This window comes from Vicugna pacos, chromosome X (assembly GCF_048564905.1).
Source record: "Vicugna pacos chromosome X, VicPac4, whole genome shotgun sequence".
NCBI classification, from domain to species: domain Eukaryota; kingdom Metazoa; phylum Chordata; class Mammalia; order Artiodactyla; family Camelidae; genus Vicugna; species Vicugna pacos.
The window spans coordinates 105,390,880-105,411,019 of NC_133023.1; the positions used below are offsets into that span (position 1 = coordinate 105,390,880).

The 20,140-nt window shown below is 41.0% G+C and overlaps 1 protein-coding gene across 2 annotated transcripts in view; it reads left to right on the forward strand.

The window, feature by feature from the left end:
- MTM1 (myotubularin 1) overlaps positions 1 to 16,843 on the forward strand; it is a 95,165-nt gene extending 78,322 nt beyond the window's left edge. Inside the window, exons 11-15 of one of the 2 annotated variants that reach the window (XM_072956120.1) lie at positions 1,446 to 1,652; positions 3,464 to 3,556; positions 4,050 to 4,163; positions 7,653 to 7,829; positions 15,134 to 16,843. In XM_072956120.1, the coding sequence (XP_072812221.1) occupies positions 1,446 to 1,652; positions 3,464 to 3,556; positions 4,050 to 4,163; positions 7,653 to 7,829; positions 15,134 to 15,301 (759 nt within the window). In that variant the 3' untranslated portion in view covers positions 15,302 to 16,843. The remainder of the gene's footprint in view (positions 1 to 1,445; positions 1,653 to 3,463; positions 3,557 to 4,049; positions 4,164 to 7,652; positions 7,830 to 15,133) is intronic. The other variant, XM_072956121.1, reaches the window with a different exon arrangement.
- Positions 16,844 to 20,140: the final 3,297 nt, after the last annotated feature.

The window sequence follows — 20,140 nt, forward strand, 5'->3', positions numbered from 1 at the left end:
TTCAAAAATGTGTATATGAAAGTTCACAGCAGCATTATTCATAGTCATCAAATGCTAGAAACAACCCAATGTCTATCAGCTAATGAATGGATAAATACAATGTGGTCTATCCAGACAATGAAATCTTTTTGGCCGTAGAAGGGAACAAAGTACTGATACACGCTACAACACGGATGAACCTCGAAAACATTATGCTGAGTGAAAGAAGCCAGACATAAAAGACCACCTAGTGTATAATTCCATTTCTGTGACATTTCTAGTAAAGGCAAAACTGTAGAGACAGAAAGCAAATCAGTGGTTGCCCGGGGTTGAGGGTGGAAACAGGGATTGACCTCAGAGAACACACGGGACTATTGGGGGTAATAGAACTGGGTTGTGGTGACAGTAGCACACCTGTATAAACTTATTAAATCTTACTGAAGTGTACATTTATGATGGGTAAATGCTACTCTTTGTAGAGAATGCCTCTGTAAGTACCTAAATCATCAAAAAATGGCATCATAGCAACAACTTTTTATATACATTAAGTTAGTTATTTTTTTTTTCTTTTTGTTTTTTAAGTTAGTTATTTCTAAGTCTCCAATTTTTACTGGAGGTCTATCACTTTATCTTTAGGTAAGTACTCTGCTATTGCCAAGCCACGTGAGAGCTCGTGTTTTGTCACTTTAGAGGTGAAAAGCTGGTTTTGGTTGTATCGGGCCTGTGAGGTCTAGACTAGATCTCTGAGGCCAGGAGTTTTCCAATGAGATCACTGTTGTGGGTTTAATTGTGTCGTCCCCCCCCCCCGCCCAGGTTTATACATTGAGGACTCAACCCCCAGCACCTCAGAGTGTGAACTTATTTGGAAACAGGGTCATTGCAGATATGATTATTTAAGATGACGTCACACTGGAATTGGGTAGGCCCCCAATCCAGTAAGACTGGTGTCATGAAAACAGGGAATTTGGACACAGACACATGCTTAGGGAAAATCCCATCAGAAGATTGGAGTGATGCTGCCACAAGCCCAGGAACTACCAGAAGCCTGGACAGGCCTGGGCCACATCCTTCCCTAGAGCCTCCAGAGGGAACATAACACAGCCGACATCTTGATCTCAGACTTCCAGCCTCCAGAACTGGGAGACAATACATTTCTGACATTTCAGCCACCCAGCCTCACAGCAGCCCTAGCAAGCTCACACCATCACGTATGCAAAAGTCAGCTTGAAATGCAGTGTGGCCTTCCGTCTGTTTGGTTTTCTGATACCTAGTTGCATTCAAAGGCAGTTTCTGTGGAGGAAGAAGAACAGATTCTACAGCTCCTAGCCTTCCAATTTGAGAAATCTTTCTGTCCTAGATATTAATAGTATTTTAAAATAGGACTTTTTCTAGGGGAAAAGACAGTATGTTCAGATTTAAGCAGTACCTGACAGCTGCCTGCTGACTCGCATGTTCCCCTTTGCCAGCTTGTTTTGACAGGAGCCATCCAAGTAGCCGACAGAGTTTCTTCAGGGAAGAGCTCGGTGGTGGTGCACTGCAGCGATGGATGGGACAGGACCGCCCAGCTGACGTCCCTGGCCATGCTGATGTTGGACAGCTTCTACCGGAGCATCGAAGGCTTTGAAATTTTGGTACAGAAAGAATGGATAAGTTTTGGACATAAATTTGCATCTGTAAGTAAACAATGAAGCTCATTTTTAAAATGTCAGATCAGCACCATAGGGGATCAGAAAGCTAGTTGTTAAACCAGGTATTTCCTTTTTAAAAAAAAAAATCTGAGGGGCGTGATAAAATCACTCTGCAGGGTTGGACATACGTGCCCCCTGGGCTGAGCTGGAGTGTTTTGAGGAGACGTGTTAATCCATCTGCACTATTTGCAGTTTCACTTGAAAGTAATACAAAGGGTCTGCACAAATTTTTTAAAATTGAAATTGTGCAAAAGAAGGAAGATATTCCTTTGTTTCTCAACTAATATTATAGCTATTTGAGCCTAATATTTTAGAGAAATACTAGACTTTTCATTGAGGCTTTAATTATTCTCTGATACACATTTTGAAAATCACGAGAACTTATTAAAATTCATATTTTCAGGTCTTGTTTCTAGGCACCCTTTGTTTTGTTTTTTTTTAATTTTTTATTTTATTTTTTATTGAAATGTAGTTGATTTACAGTGTTAGTTTCAGGTGTACAGCAAAGCGATTCAGTTATACACATACATACATATGTATTTTCTTTTCAGATTCTTTTCCATTATATGTTATTACAAAAAATTGACTATATAGTTCCTTGTGCTATACAGTAGGTCCTTGTTGTTTATCTATTTTATATATAGTCAACTTTTTTGTTATTTTTTAATTGAAGTATAGTTGATTTACAATGTTGTGTTAATTTCTGGTATACAGCATAGTGATTCATTTATACATATATATAATCCTTTTTATATTATTTTTCACTATAGGGTAGTACAAGGTACTGAATATAGTTCCCTGTGCTGTACAGTAGGACCTTGTTGTTTATCTATTTTATCAGACACCCTTTGAATAAGCATTTTAACAAGTTCCCCTGATTGGTTCTCATAGACAGTTTCAGAATCACTGCTGTGCAGCCTCATAGCCTTCATCAAAATTTCATAAATAGCCTGAATAACACTGTCAAGTAGAAAGAATCATTGTTTAGTAAGTGAGTAAATTGTGAAGTTTTTTCCTCTTGTTTTTGAGAAAGAACTTTTTTTTAAAAGAACTTTTTGTTATAATAATCACACCCTTTTGAGCATGGTTTTAAGACTTGAAACTTTACAATTGGTCCCTTAACAATGGAAACATCCTCTGCAGGTCATCTGGCCCCGTCTACCTGCAGCTGCCCAGAACTTGTAAGAAATTCCAACTGAATAAAATAGTGGTAATGCTCACATGGTATGATGGTGCTGTCTCCATCTATATTGGTATTTTATACCTTATACACTTAACTTCCATTATTTTAAAACCTTAAATTATTTTCTCTATTGCCATGGGAAAAAAATACCCCTTACTCTCTGAGAAACTTGGCATTTGGAATGCAGATTGCTGAGCTGTATTGCCACATTGCATGGGTTATACACTTTTTCACTTTTTGGGTTTTTTTTTGTTAAAGTATAGTTATAGTCAGTTTATAATGTTGTGTCAATTTCTGGTGTACAGCATAATGTTTCAGACATACATACACATACATATATTCCTTTTCATATTTTTCATTATAGGTTACTACAAGCTATTGAATATAGCTCCCTGTGCTGTACAGTGTGAACTTGTTATCTATTTTATATATAGTAGTTAGTATCTGCAAATCTCAAACTCCCAATTTATGGCTCCCCAGTAAGCATAAGTTGGTTTTCTATGACCGTGAGTCTGTTTCTACTTTATAAATAAATTCATTGTGTCTTTTTTTTCCACTTTCTCATTTTTATACCCATAAATTAAAACAAATCATCTTCATCAATTCATTTCAGAGAATAGGTCATGGTGACAAAAACCACGCTGACGCTGACCGATCTCCTATTTTTCTCCAGTTTATCGACTGTGTGTGGCAGATGTCAAAACAGGTAAGGGATATATAAGATGAAAATACATTTGACTTAATGTTTTAATATTTTAATATAATATCTGGAAATTGCCTCAAAATACCACAAGGCAGAGATAGGGATGCAACAAGTTTGGCCACATGTGAATAATTATTGAAGCCAGGCGATGGGTCCAGGGGGTTCACTTTTTATTCTCACTACTATTTATATTGGCTGAGATTTTCCATAACAAAGTGTTAAGAATTCAGTATTTAACTGTACTGTCTCTGCTAACGGAGGGGCAGTGGAATTGACGTCTTTTCCATTCATCCTTCGCTGGCGTTTGTACATGGGCACATCTGCTGCCTTAGAATACCGTAAATAATTCAACCGTCCTGTATAGTCAGGAGAGCCCAGACAATGGGCTTGTTTTCCTCCTTTTCCTCTTTGTTGCATCACTTGACACTTACTTGAGCTCTTCAGCCCTGTACAAAGCACCAACAAATGCATTCTGTGCTTGTTTATTTCCATCCAGTTCCCTACAGCTTTTGAATTCAATGAACGGTTTTTGATTACAATTTTGGATCATCTGTATAGTTGCCGGTTTGGTACTTTCTTATACAACTGTGAATCCGTGCGAGAGAGACAGGTGAGTGAAAGTGTTCATAGTTTTAGTTAAAGGTTCACCAAAAGGTGTCTAGTCTGTCTTGAAATAGAAAGAACTTGATAGCTGGGTCTGTGGTAAATGCAAAGTTTCTCACTTTGTCCCCCAAGCTTGGGCGTTTTCACTTCAACCAGGGGTTCTTGAGGGTGCAGTGTTTACTTCGGGGGTAATACATTGCCTTTTCCCTCATGGAGTAGGAATGACTTTTTTTTAATTGAGGTATAGCTGATTTACAATATTATATTATTTTCAGATGTACAATACAGTGATTGAATAGTTTTATAGATTATACTTCATTTAAAGGTATTACAAAATAATGGCCATAGTTCCTTGTGCTGTGCAATATATCCTTGTTGCTTATCTATTTTATACATAGTAGTTTGTATCTCTTACCTACCCCTATCACTCCCCTCCTCCTTTCCTCTCCCCTCTGGTAATCACTAGTTGGATCTTTATATCTGTGAGTCTGTTTCTGTTTTGTGAATAAGTTCATTTGTCTCAATTTTTAGATCCCACATATAAGTAACATCACATGAAACTTGTCTTTGACTTCTTTCACTTAGTATGGTAATCTCTAGGTCCATCCACATTGCTGCAAATGGCATTATTTCATTCTTTTTTATGGCTGAATAGTATTCCTGTGTGTGTGTGTGTGTGTGTGTGTGTGTGTGTGTGTGTGTGTGTGTGTATCTCACATCTTCTTTACCCAGTCATCTGTCAGTGGACACTCAGGTTGTCTCCAAGTCTTGGCTATGGGGTAGGAATGACTTTGAAGGTATACGAGATCATCCTCCCAAAACGCCATAAAAATGTCAATAAGGGGAATTTTTTAAAAAGGCATAAACCCACGAGAACAGAGGGAAATAAGAAAGGAGACAGAAGCAAACTTTTGGAAGCTGGAAAGCTAGTGGATAAGTGCGAAATAACTTCCCTTGAGAAAACTGAATCTCAAAAGCCAGCAGCGGGGACACCAAGAACCAGCCCACTTTGCATCACAGGAACCCACATGACTCAGGTGTTCTGGGGCCAAGGTGTTTCAGTGTCTGGGGTGAAGGGAGAAGTGTAAGATAACCTGAAGTCTGTTTAGAAGAAACAGTTAGCTTCCCCAGGTCACCTCCACCCATCTCTGGAGTTGAGGACAGAGGTTTCTTCTGGAGAGAGGGTGAGAGGATCTCTCCCGGCTGGGGACCTGAGTGTCACCATGGGGTGGAGGGAATGTGAAGAGCTGGCATTCTGGAGGCAGGCCTTTATCTTTCAGGCGAGAACGTGAATGAACCTTCTCTGTTGGCGAGAATGGGGAGAAAATGGAACCCTTGTACGTTGCTGGTGGTGGGGTGGGTAAAATAGTCTGGTGGTTCCTCAAAAAGCTAAATATAGAATTATTATATGACCCAGCAGTTCCTCTCCCAGGTAGGTACCCAAGAGGAATGAAAACAGGGGCTGAAACAAAAACTGATGCAGAGATGTTCACTGCTCACAGTAGCTAAAGGGTGGCAGCAACCTCAGTGTCCATCCGCTGATGAACAGAAAAACTCAATGTGGTCTAGCCATTCAATGGAATATTATTTAGCAATGAAAAGAAATGCAGTTCTGAGATACACTACAACATGGATGAACCTTGAAAAAAATCATGCTAAGTAGGAGGCAGACTCAAAAAGTCACATATTGTATGAGTCCAGTCCTATGCAGTGTCCAGAAAAGCAAGTCCGTAGAGACAGAAAGCAGATTAGTGGTTGACAGGGTCCAGAGGGAGGGGTGAATGGGAAGTGAGTGGTTAAGGGGTACAAGATTTCCTTTTGGGGTGATGAAAAGGTCTTGGAAATTGATAGAGGTGTTGGTTGCACAACATTGTGAAAGTACTAAACGCCACTGAATTTGTAGACTTTAAAATGGTGAAGTTTATGGTATGTGAGCTCCACCTCAATTAAAAAAAAAAAGAATGATATCTGGGGAAGCTGACTGGCCCAAGAGGAAGGACCTAAAGATACCAACACCTAGGGTTCCCCATGGGGAAGCTCAAGTGGTCAAGCCTCATGGCCTCAGAGCTCACGTAACAGCAACAAGCAAGAAGGAAATAAAACTGCTTAGAGAAAATAGTTACCATGTAGGGAGGGAGACACCTAAGCAAGCAGCGGTCATTTAACATCCCAAGAAAGATAGGAGAATATTGGTACCATGAAATAATAACAGGATATTATTTAGAAAGAACATTTAGAGATCAGAAAACTTGGAATTAAAAACATGCTATCAACAGAAATGTAAAATTCAGAAGAGTACTAAGATAAGGTTGAAATCCCCCAGCAAGTAGAGCGTATAGACAGGAAGAAAATGGAGACAAGGTAAGTACCAAATAACTAAGTCAATTTAAAAAATCAAACACAATTGCTTCTCGGGGGAGAGGTGAAACGCTGCTATTTTCGTAACAAACCTTGTTGAGCTATTTGACTTTTTAAACTATGTGCATGTATAAAAATAAAAGCAGGCATGCAAATAAACACACTGCAGCGTAGCTGTGGCATCAGAAAGGTACAAATGAAGTTTTAGGTAGATTCCAAAGAAGGCAAAAATATGCTGCTGTTATTACTGTTCACAATAATGAAATGTCTTCAGTCCCTAATTTCAAGCTGTTCTTTTCAGCTTCTAGTTTGAGCTTATTGGTCCTTATTGATGTCATTACTAGGGAGAGTTTCAAATTCTGCCTTCAGTAATTTTAATACTTGTATTTTTATTTCCCGAGTTTTGATTTTCCTCTAGCTTATGGTCAAAATTGGTAAAAATCTATAATTAAAAAATAAATATATTTAAAGATAGATAAATATTTAAAGTTAGATATATTTAAAGTTATTACAAAATAATGGCTATAATTAAGAAACAATGAAAACATGAATATCTGTATGAAGTGATGGATACCTGTGAAGATTCTGTATGAATATCTGTATGAAGTGAAGATTCAGTGATTCATTTATCCAGGTGTTTCAAATATGTGGATATTGGCCTGATGTATTAAACATCTGGATCTGTGATTAAAATAACTTTTTATCTAGACAACTACTGTCAAGTAGACACAGGTTCAGATTCTGGAGTCCTAACAAACACAAAAGTGGAAAAAGTCAGCAAGATCATCTCATAATTTTTCTTTCTGCTGAATTAAAAAGAGCATACTGTCCATCTGTTCAAAAATGTTTTACCTCACCAGGAACAGTCTTCTTAGGTCAGTGGATTGCATTTAATGTTACAGCATCCTGCCCCTCTCTATCTTCCGTCAGAAATCGTGGCTCTGAGCGAGGCCATTATCTATGCAAATATCAGGAAGCGGTGCCCAGCAGTCCCAGGCACACGAGGCTTTTTGAGCCATTATGGGGTCATGTAAATGTGTGATTCACGTTGATGCTGGCTGTATTGCCACAGACTGCAAAATGGTTTGTGTTTTGGTGTGTGTTTTTACTTAAGCTTTCCACTTTGTCTTTCCTCTAGAAAGTCACAGAAAGAACAGTTTCTTTATGGTCGCTGATAAACAGTGATAAAGACAAATTCAAAAATCCCTTCTATACTAAAGAAATCAATCGAGTCTTGTATCCTGTTGCCAGTATGCGTCACCTGGAACTTTGGGTGAATTACTACATTAGATGGAACCCCAGAATCAAGCAACAAGTAAGTGACGTCGACTGAGTATCACTCCTAGACTTCGATGATATCATTAATAGGCTTTTAAAAAATACTACAAAAGGAGAACTATCAGACTAAAAATGTACACTTGCTTTTAAACACAACCTTACTTAAAAATTGTTTTTAATTACTACACCTTTTATTTTGAGGGGTGTTAAACTTATATTTTTCTGCCAACATGAATGGTAACATTTTTTTTTAACTGAAATGTAAACTAATTCAAAGCTCTGCATTTTGGTAGTCAGGGATTTCCTTGAATCACTAGAAGTCGTTATGCATCGTAAAAAAATTCTTTCCAGTGACAAGACTTAGATGATCCTTCAAGGAAGAGAGAGACATTTTCTACTGTCTGGTTCAGGTGCATGTACTGGGTCAGCTAACATCAGAGTGCTTTTTCCTGAAGGTCTTTACTTCTAAAATAAAGATAATTGATCTGTCAAAGGATGGTGCAGTCAATTGGCCATTTATCAGTCAAAAATGGAAACAGTGGTTTTTGAAGTGAAAGACTCCACATTTGATGAAAAGCACACTCAGGCGTTCCATTTTCCCACCCCCGCTCCATCCAAGATCAGAAGAAAAGGACAGTCTGTTCGTCAGGGCTCAGAAGTACCTCCATTGAGTGATTTGTGCTCAGCGCCATATTCAGTATTTGTGATTGCTCTTTGTGAAGATGGGCGACTACCTGTTCTCCCTGGCCAGTCTTGCGTAAGCAGCAGCTTTAATCCCGCTGCAAATAGTCAGCGGCAGCAGGGCCCCGCGGCTGCGGTCTGCCCCTCGGGTTGTTGATTCCACTCCGGCAGCTGGCCGCCCCCCCATGGGCTCTGTCTTCCCGCTGGGGAAATGCCCGGCTCATGCTGGCACTCTGGTTCGTTTCAAGGTCTCTGCTGCTTGCAGGAAATCCTTTCACAATTTAGTAATGGTTGAAATGTGTAATCTTCTGGAAAGTGACAGATTACAGGGTTTGAGAACTGTCACTTGCTTCCTTTGGGATTTGAGAATTTCCCACATGGAGGAAATTTATTTAGCGGTAGCTCCAGCCTTTTGGAATATCAAGTAAAGAGGAAATGGGAATTTTTGTATGGTTCTAACTACTGTCGCAGAGGACGCATACCTTTTCTAAGTAAAAAATGCTGTATAGGTGAATACTGTTTGTCCTATAAATTTTGCCTTTTCAGTATTTATTATGACTTTTTTTGCTTTCTTTTTTCAACGTTTATTTCATTCTTTTTTTTCTTTAAGCTTTTTTCTTTGCAGGGTAATTAGGTTTATTTATTTATTTTTTATTTACTTCAAAGGAGATACTGGGGATTGACCCCAAGACCTCATGCATGTTAAGCACAAGCTCTACCACATAGTTATACCCACCCACCTTTATCATGGCTTTAAAAAAAACATTGATTAGAAAGTGTTGATAGTTTCTGTACAGGTTCTGTAATCTCCTCTAACCCATTTGTACTTGGAGAAATTCTTGAAATTCAAGGCATTTAGAAGAGCAATTCATTTCTGATATGCAAAGAGAATGATAATTGTGTGACAAGTCAAGTTTTCAGGGACATCACCAGCAGAACGAACCATGATGTGTCTCTCCCCCTGCTTCTCCCAGACCTTAGCAGAATGGAACTGGGCTGGCGGGGAATGCAGTCTTTGGTTGAGGTTTTTATTTTAAGATAGCAATTGGTTGGTATTATGATCTGTGAAATTTACTCAAAGGAAATAACTTACCCTTTCTATACAGTTGCTTCTGAACGTCAAGAGTCCCACACATGTCTTTATGTCCCTTAGTGCTTTTATATTCGTCTGCCGAATACTGAACGTTCCCGCGTGTCAGTCACTGGGGGAGGAGGGGACACAGGGATGAAGAAGAGGTGGTCTCTGCCCACTAGGGGAACCCAGGAACTGAAGCCAATGATTACAGTGCTTGGGGAGAAACGTGGTAATGGAAGTGTGAATTAAGTGCAGTAAGTTTCCTGAAAGACCTTATGCAGAACATTATTTCATATAGAGATAGATCACAATCCAGTCACATAAGACTTTTCCAGTTACATCATGTGAACCTAAAAGAATCTACTTAATCACTGAAACTGTTATTCAGTTGTGTGGCCCAGTTGGTATACAGGCAATTACCAGGTGCGTCTCTCTAGCATTCACAACACTATGGTAAGCTGTGAGTGTTGAGAGATCCAGAAGCATGATGAGCTGCTCACCTAGAAGAAGGCAGGGCTAGTGTGCTTTTTCAGAGCAGAAGCCACCAGCCCTTGCTATGACATAAAAGCTCAGAGTTGACAGAAAGACCAGTGCTTACATTTGGCAAGCTACGAATCAGCATATTGAGTACTTTGATGTCATATAAGGAAATTGCTCAAGCTGAAAGCAAAAGTATAATTAAGGCACGGAAACCTGAATGGGACCTTCGGCTGCTGGTGAATCTCACACTTTGAGATGCACTGCGCTCCACGGAGCTGTTAACCAGGGTTGCCCCGGGCAGCTCGCGTGTTGCTTGGTGGTCACTCCAGGATGAGAATGGGAGCAGCCAGAAAGTCCCCGGGTGACCCGTGTCGGATTTAAGTCTTTTCTGGTAGAAAAGTTAGAAAGCAATATGAATATGAGAATTGTTGGAAGCCTTAAGTACTCGCACGGCTAGCCGACCACCCATCTCCTGTTCTGTGCTGAGCGGGTGCGCTCCTTACTTCATACCTCATTTCCCAAGTCAGGTGTCGAGGTGTAGTATTTCTAGTCACTTGACTACGAATTTCATCTCTTGTTCTTCTGTCCTTTGATTAGCTAAAATGGACTCTTTCCTTCTATCTTGCCATCTACATTGGCTTTGTCTGTCTTAATTACTTCTACATATTTTATACCCGTTACTAGACTGAATTCTCTTTTTATGCCTGATAGTTTTCTAACTCTCTAGCCTTGTCATCTGCAAAAATGATTGTTTTACCTTTGATATCTTTTTCTTGTCTAAAGGGCATCCGCTAGTACAATGACAAACTGATTCTAATTGTCATATGGAAAAGGGGGGGTTAAAAATAGCCAAGACAATTTTGGAAGAGAGCATCAAAGAAGCAGTTGTACTGCTCTATGTCAGGACTTATTTGCAGCAGAATAGAGCCCAGAAACATATGTGTCGCTGTGGAGTTTGTGGGGTGAGAAGGTGACGTGGGGGAGAGGAGTGGACTGTTGATGGTAAATGGATAATGGCAAGTGGTCCTGGCGCAGCAACTTACATGCTCCCCAGACCCGCTTCACCCGCCATTTTCCTCATCTCGGTGCTCAGCACCTCCATCCTAGACACCCTAGCCAGAAGCCTTAGACTCATCCTTTTTCTCCTCACTTTAAAAAAAAGCTTTTTTGAAGTATAATTGACACATAATCATCTGCACGTGTTCCAAGTGTGCGGTGTGATAGGTTTTGACACATGTCTATACCCATGAAACTAGTCCCGCAGTCTTGTGAACATATCCATCCCCAGCAAACATCTGCCTGTGTGCCTCAGTTATCCCTCCAGAGAACCACAGACCCACTCTGGTCGCTATAGATGAGCTGCCACTTTCTAGACAGAGTCATCCTTGCCTCCCTTCTCTGTCACACCCCTCATCCAAGGCTGGCAGGGAGCGCCTGCGGGGCTTGGCCTTCAGAAAGCCGTACAGCCTCTGAGCACTTCCCCCTAGTCCCCCGCCGCCACCCTGGTGCTGCTGCAGGACCTGCTAGCTGGACTCCCTGATTCTAATCTTGCTTCCTTCCAGTCTGTTCTCAACCTGGCAGCTGAAGTGGTCCTTGGAAAATGTACCCCCCAGATCCCATCACTTCTCTACTCAGCACTGTCCAGGGAGCTGCTCACCTCACCAGGGTCAAAGCCCAAGTCTGGACAGTGGCCTCTGATGCCTGGGGCCCCTGTCCCATGCCTGACCTCTCTGACCTCCTGGCCTCCTCACCCTGCTTCGGCCATACTGAGCTCCTTGCTCAGCCTCAAGACACTCAAATGTCTGCTTGGTTCCCTCCCCCCACCCTCAAGCCTTCCCCCAAGAGGCATCTCTTGAGCATGCACGGTCACCCCAACACCCTGTTTGAAGTGTCACTGGTGCCCCAGCAGGCCCTGCCCCTCTCACTCCACTGTTTCCTAGTCTCCATCACCTTCCACATCCTTTGGAACTCACAGGATTTTTGTTTTCATTGTCTGTCTCCCCCTGCTGGAAGATCAGCGCCATAAAGATGGGAGTCTGAGTCACCTTTGTTCATGGATGGGTCCTGAGCTCCCAGAACAGTGAGTGGCCCTCAGTTGAGTACATGCAGAGAATAATGGACAAAGGATATTCACAGGCAGTGCCTGGCTCTTACTGAGTGTCAGGCACTCTACCAAACATTCCTGTGAATGCCAAGATGCATTTTGGGAAAAAAAAACAACCTAATATTCTGCAAAGTCATATAGTAAAATAACAGGGACTTACAAGAAGGATGGGGTTAAGAGGCAGGAAGAGACCTCTCCAGACCCGCATGCCTTTGTGACAGTCACATCTCTGCAGCATTTGCTGCATCTGGCCTCCAAATTGAATGGTGGTCCCCAAAAGACATGTCCACTTGGAACATTTGAATGTGACCTTGTTTGGAAAAAGGGTCTTTACAGATGTAATTAAGGATCTCAAGATGAGAGCCTCCTGGATTTAGAGCAGGCCCTAAATCCAATGACAGGTGTCCTTATAAGAGAAAAGAGGGGAAGATTTGAGAGACAGACCCGTAGGTAGGAGAAGACCATGTAAAAGCAGAGGCTGGTTGAAACTGATACAGCCACAAGCCAGGGAAGCCTAGAGCTACCAGAAGCTGGAAGAAGCAAGGAAGGCTCTTCCCCCAGAGCCTGCAGAGGGACCGTGGCCCTGCTGGCTGCCTGATTTCGGGCATCTGCCCTGCAAACTGGGAGAAAATAATTTCTGTTGTTTTAAGCCATCAAGTTGAGGTCAGTTTCTTATGGCCGCCACAGGAAACTAATACACAGGCTTCCAGCCTGGAGCTCGTGCTCCCTCCTCTGAGATGCAGGCCTCAGAGGGCTTCTGCTTCTGATACAGACCCTTCTCCTGAGCATTAAAAATCAGATCCTGGCGGTAGCCTTCTTCATCAGTGTAGTGTCTTCCCAGCTTCCTTGTTGGTACTTGCAGCTTCCACAGATAGCTGAATGCAGTGGAAAGCAGGTCAGCTCTAGAAGCCACTAGCAGTAAAGGAAGGCACTTTTGTAGACTTTCGGCCTTTTTCTTAATGTCTTCATATGTTGCTCAAGCTTTCTAGAAGCTTGCCCTTGATCACTTCAGAACTTTAACGTGCTGACGAGGGAGTCTAGGGTCTGTTCTGTTGTGTATCTTGACCTGGGTGGTAATTACCTTAGTGTGCATGTATGCAAGGATTCATTGAGCTGAACATGTTTCAAAGATCTTTCACATTTTTGTATGTAATTTATATCTCAGTGCAAAAGTTTAAACAGTTTTTAAATTTTTTAAATTGAAGTATAGTGGGTTTACAATGTGTTAATTTCTGGTGTACAGCACAGTGATTCAGTTGTACATATATATATATTCCTTTTCATATGCTTTTTCGTTATAGGCTGTTATAAGATACTGAGTAAGTTCCCTGTGCTGTACAGTAGGACCTTGCTGTTTATCTATTTTATATATAGTAGTGTGTATCTGCTAATCCCAAACTCCCAATATATCCCTCCTTCTCTTCACCTTTCTTACCTGGTAACAATAAGTTTATTTTCTATGTCTGAGTCTGTTTCTGTTTTGTAAATAGGTTCGTTTGTATCATTTTTTAAGATTTCCATGAGTGATATCATAATGGTATTTTTCTTTCTCTTTCTGGCTTACTTTACTTAGTATGACAATCTCCAGGTCAACTAGCATCCCGGGGAGAATCGCATTCTGTTCCAGTGTCCCCTCCCCCCACCCCCATTTATCAATCAAAGAAATGAGTATTGTACCAAAACAGACTATATGGAGTAACTTCACTCTCACAACAACCCTGTGGTCTGGGCTGCTTTTATTCCCATTTGACAGATAGGGAAATGGAGGCACCCAGAGAGTTGTCACACAGCTGTTAAGCGGCAGACTGGAGATTCACACCGAGGCAGGCAGGTGTCAGAGCCACTGCTTTCAGCTATGCATTAATATGGACAACAAAAAACAGATTTCTTCTGTATAGCACAGGGAATTGTATTCAGTATCTTGTAGTAAGCTATAGTGAAAAAGAATATGAAAATGAATATATGTATGTATATGTATGACTGAAACATTATGCTGCACACCAGAAATTGATAAATTGTAACTGACTATACTTCAATTAAAAAAACATGGACAATAGCACATGAAAAGATGTGCAAAGGCAGAGCAATGCAAACTAAAACCACCATGAGATACTATGTTATACTCATCAAATTGGCAAAAAAAAATTTTAATAATTCCTCTTATGTTGCCAAGTTGTGGGAAGGATGTGGAGGAAGAGGAACTTCCAGACACACTAGTTGGAGCATAAGGTCACATCACCATCTCAGAGAATAATCGGGCAGCATCGAGTAAAGTTGAGAAGCCCATACTGTCCTCTCCAGCAATTCTTCCCCCCACCCCAAGGAAAATTCCTCCAAGAAACATTCACATACATGCATGAAGAGAAGTGTCCAAAGATGGTACAGCTTCGTGTATAACAGTGGGGAAGAGTGGACATCACGAGTTATCCGTCGGTGTGGGAATGGATAGATCAGTTGTGCTTTATTCATTCAACAGTGCTCAACTGCAACCAAATTCAGAAACACAGTGTCAGATCAAAATGTCAATTGATAAATACAAAATACAACGATTGATGGAAATTTTCACAAAGTAGAGAATAAGCATTTATTTTGTTTCTGGATATTCACTTAGAGGCAAAGTGTCACAAAGCTGCATGGGAAGGAAGGATGCACACTAACCTGAGAAGAGCTGTTGGCTCTGGGAGCAAAAGAGAGCAGTGGGGGGATGGGTGGGGATGGGTGACACAGGGGACTGGCGCTCTGCTTGGGTTGATGCATTTTAAAAAGCTGGTGACGCATGTGTGAGGAAGTGTGTGCGTGAGTCGTTTTTTGGTGGCAGATAGCTGGGTATTTGATTAATCTTTGTGCTTTTCTGGATTGTAAATTTTGCAGCGTTGGAGGAAATGATGTACGTTACTCACCACAAGAGAATTTGTTCAGAAAGCAGCCGCCGCCGCAGAAGTGTGGCGCAGGCGCATCTCGGTGGCGGAAAGCGGTAACTGACATTTATGCTTCTTTCCAGCAGCCAAATCCTGTGGAGCAGCGTTACATGGAACTCTTGGCCCTGCGTGACGAATACATAAAGCGACTTGAGGAACTGCAGCTCGCCAACTCTGCCAAGCTGTGCGATCCCTCAGCCTCCCCCTCTGGTCCTTCACAAATGATGCCCCACGTACAAACTCACTTCTGAGAGGCCACCTGGCCCCAAGTTAGAGTTCTGAATAAAGGAAATAGTTGACTTTCATTTGGGGCCTCTGTACAAAGTAGGTGAAACTATCTGCTTCCATGTAGAACTTGAACTAACCTAATCTTAAACTCTTGAATATGTGCCTTCTAGAATACAGATTGCAAGAAAATGACAGTGTCTGCATGGCAGTCGGAAGAAAGGAGCTGAGATGGGGTTTTGGAAAATCCCGACACCTTCCAAAAGCAGTTTTTGAAAGATAAATATTTAAATCTGATTTACCTCTTCAGAGATACTACGTATACAATATGTATTTTCTGGGCTTAATTGGAACAATGACACTGTTAACCTTTTAAAGGGGAGAATGTATATGTTTATGAAATGGATTTTCCTCAAACTGCTTATAATGTTTGCTCTGGATTATCTAAAACAAAGCGAAACGTGAAAGATGTGTGTTACTGCCAAAACCAATCTGAGCTCACCTTCCGAGATATTATCCAAAAGCAAGGTGTTTAAATAATTGCCAAATTTTATACCATCATGAGTGGTGACTTAAGGAGAAATAGCTGTGCAGAAGAGTTTTCCCTTATTTTGAAATTTGGAATATGAAGTATTTTCCCTTAATTTCCAAGAGAAGCATATTTTTATATTAAAAAAAACCTGATAGGGCCCAGTTAAATATGATTTGATTTTTTTTTAAACATTGCCAGTTCTGTTTTCTAAACTCTTTCATGAGCTTGCCGAAAATTCTGGCCTATTTTTAAGGTGGTGGAAACCCCTTAGACAGCACTGTTTAAAGATGTCAGTTGCATTTTGCTGCTTAAGTGAATGTTTTCGCAAACGCTGCTCTAGTCAAACCAGCTTATCTGCCAAAGTGTAGGGTTGACCATCTTGGATGCATGAACTGTTGCTAGAGCATCATCCTTTGAAATAAAAGCCGCAGATGTACATTTGTTGAGCGTACTCTTGAAACTTGTGTTTATGAATTTCAAAATGGCGTGGGATACCCTCCCCCGAGGCGTGCATAAAAACTGGTTTTACAAATTTTTACTTGAAGTACCCAGCGGTTTGCTTTTTCAGGTTTTTTTTTTTTTGAAATTTCAGATGCAGTTCTATTTGATATCAGAACTAATTCATTTAGTAAGTATATTTGTAAAAGTTGAGGCTAGAGTTAAAACAATTAATGTGTTTTACAGTGATTTGTAAAGGACTATTTATAGCTAATATGGTTTTGTTTTCAATGAATTAAGAGAGATTAAATATATCTTTGTAAATTATTTTATGTCATAGCTTAAAGGTCTACCAAATAAGACATCTCAAATGCAGTAGCATAATGTATAAATTTTGTATGTATAAGAAATTTTATTAGACACTCTCTTGCTTTTTGTAAACGCTGTAAATATTTCATAAATTAACAAAGTGTCACTCCATAAAAAGAAAAAAAAAGCTCATACTAATAGCTTAAAGGGTGTTGTGAAATTTCATGAAAAAATTTTCATGGCAATGATGACTAAAGACCTGCTGTAATAAATACATTAACTAAACATAGCGCTCTGGTTCCAGGGCTGTAACTGTGTGTGCGTCCTAAACGTGCAGTTTGCCTATCTTATTTTCTTTTCCTGGATCTACTTCATATGCTCTTTATCTTACTAGCAATCTTGTACATGGCTCTCCCCAAATCCCAACAATGTTGGACGCTTAAGTACATGAACAATGTGTGTTTTAAGCCACAGCTGTCTCTATGAAAGTAAGAGTCGCTTTCACGAAATCACTGGGGTGCACACATGCGAGACTCTGGGTGGAGGACACAGCAGTTGACATTAAGGGAGAGTGAAAGCCTAGTTGAAATAAGCCACACTCGATGTCTCTTTAGGGAAGAATTATTAAAATTCTTCAAATACTGCCAATTGGAAATTATGTCATTTACCTACATGCAGCCCAAGAATGCTAAGTAGTTACAGTAGTAAGCTAAAATGAACCATTTAGAAATCTAAATAGGACTCTTAAAAGATCAAGTATATCTTGACTATAAGTATTTGAGATGCCTCGCAAGGTTCTTCCTCAGACATGCCTGCGTTTAACCTTCTCTGCGACCTCGTGGCCACATGGTGTTCTATTATCCCAAAGTCCCAGAGCATCACAACAAACTGAATTCTACCTCTATTGCATTCCCATTGAATAGCTCAGCACTGCCTTCTGGCATGAAGTAGAATAATCTCTTCCTGGGACAGCCCTTCAAATAATTTGCAATCATGCACATTTTTGACAATGGAACAGTTTTTTCTAAATCTTGTCAGAGTACTTTCTTTTTATTTATTTATTTTTATTGAAGTATAGTCAGTTACAATGGGTCAATTTCTGCTGTACAGCATAATGTCCCAGTCATGCATATATATACATATATTCATTTTCATATTCTTTTTCATTAAAGGTTATTACAAGATATGGGATATAGTTCCCTGTGCTATACATTAGGACATTGTTGTTTATCTGTTTTATATATAGCAGTTAGTATCTACAAATCTTGAACTCCCAATTTATCCCTCCCCACCTCCTTTTCCCCCTGGTAACCATAAGTTTGTTTACTATGTGTGCGAGTCTGTTTCTGTTTTATAGATGAGTTCATTAGTGTCCTCTTTTTTTCTTTCTTTTTTTAAAGATTCCATATATAAGTGATGTCATATGATATTTGTCTTTCTCTGACTTACTTCAGTTAGTATGATAATCTCTACGTCCATCCATGTTGCTGCAAATGGCATTATTTTCTTCTTTTTTATGGCTGAGTAGTATTCTATTGTGTGTGTGTGTGTGTACACTACAGCTTCTTTATCCAGTCATCTGTTGATGCACATTTAGGTTGCTTCTATGTCTTGGCTATTGTAAATAGTGCTGCTGTGAACATTGGGGTACAGATATCTTTTTGAATTAGAGTTCCTTTTGGATATATGCCCAGGAGTGGGATTGCTGGATCATACAATAAGTCTATTTTTAGTTTTTTGAGGAATCGCCATATTATTTTCCATAATGTTTGTTGAGCGTCAGAGGGTGGGTGAGTCTGCAAGGTGAGAGGTCAGACACTGTTTGTTAGCTCTCCTGTTACCAGTGATACAATCAGTCGCCACTGGGTAAAACAACTAGCTTAATTCATTTTGTTACATCTCAGGAAAATTTTAGACTGAGTCACCTCCGATTTTATTCCCGATTTCTATCCTTGCATCTATCCAAACCCAGACCGTACACTTCCAACTCCTTCAGTCCCTAAATGGAAGAAAGGGAGCTATTTACTGGGGACATAGGTGCCGGATTCTGTATTATTTGGCCTCCCCACAAACTTATAACATTGATAGGGTTGGTTTTTGTTTTGTTTTTGGTCATTGTATAGATGAGGCCTAAAGCTCAAGAGCCAGAAGTATTCGTTTGGTTTTTTTACGTATTTTAGATAGTATTTTTTTAGACAGTATTTATCAACAAGTACTGTCTTCTGAGACCCAGATCTGTGGCAGCTGGTCTTTGTTGGGAAACAAAAATGAGTAAAACAGTGACTTCCTTCAAGGAGTGTCTGGCCTAGTGGGAAGACAGTCCAGTTAACTGGGAATTCCCATGCAGGTTGCAGCTGAGACGGGAGGGAAGGGGGCAGGGCACAACCGTGAAAAGAATGAGTCGGCCATTAGCACCAAGATAGTGAAGTTTCAACTCCCAGTAGACCTTGAGCTTCAGTATAGGCTCATTGAAATACAATAGCTGCTAAATGGCACTCCCATGGGTGCCAGGACAGTTTCAAGGCTGCCCATCAAAGGTCAGAGGGTGGGTGGTGGCCCAATTCCTGGGAATCCCAGCCCCTTCCCTAGAGTAGTTGGAATCATCGTCCCACTTGCGAGCATATGAAGTTACCTAGTCTATAAAAACTAGCAATCCCTTGTCCCAGGTCAATCAATCTTTCCCTCTCTCTCTCTGTCTCTCTCTCCCCCAACCCTCTCTCTCTCCTCCCCTGCTCCCCTCTCTCCCCTCTCTTCTCTCTGCTTTTCTCTCACCTTCTGAGACCCGGCTGTACTCTGTCAATGGAGTGTGCATCTCTCTGAATAAATCTACCTTCACTCTGTTATGGCTGACTCTTGAATCCTTTCCTGCACAAAGCCAAGGACCCTTACTTGGCGGGGCGCATCCCAGGGACTTGCCCAAGACCTGGGACATGGCCATCCTCTCACACCCCATTTTTTTCTGTATCATCCCCACTGATACATTAATAACTGTCTTAGGTCAGATTCCTTAGAAGCAGAGAATAAGCAGGGATTTGAGGGCACATGATGTACTGTGGAAGAGCTCCCAGGAACGGGCAATGAGGGAGCCGGAGAGAGTGGAGGCAGGAGCTGGCCAGGGAGTAGGGCAGCTGGGGTCTACTTCAGCCTGAGCCCCCGAGGCGCTCTGCAGCTAGAAGGGCATCTCAGAGGTGCTTCATTTTGAGACAAGACTTGTTCTCCCAAATCAGTCATTGGTTGCAAGCTGCCCCGGGGGTAGGAGGAGACAGGTATGTGTCACCTTCTAGGAAAGATGGCTCCTGTACCTGAGGACGCTCCCTGGGAGAAGAGGGCATCTGGGAACCCTTAGCAGTCAACACTCCCAGCAGCTGGGGGGTGGGGTAAAGCCAGCAAAGTGGGTCTGTTTAGGGGCCCAACACTGTCCCCCTCAGCACTGAAACTACTTCCCCTATGCTGGCAAGTGAGAGACAAGTTTTCACGGTTGCCAGTAAATAATAATAGCTTATATTTGCATCATGCTTACAACGTACCAGGCACTGTGCTAAGTGCTTTACCTATATTAAAATTCCTTTATTTGCCACAACAAGCC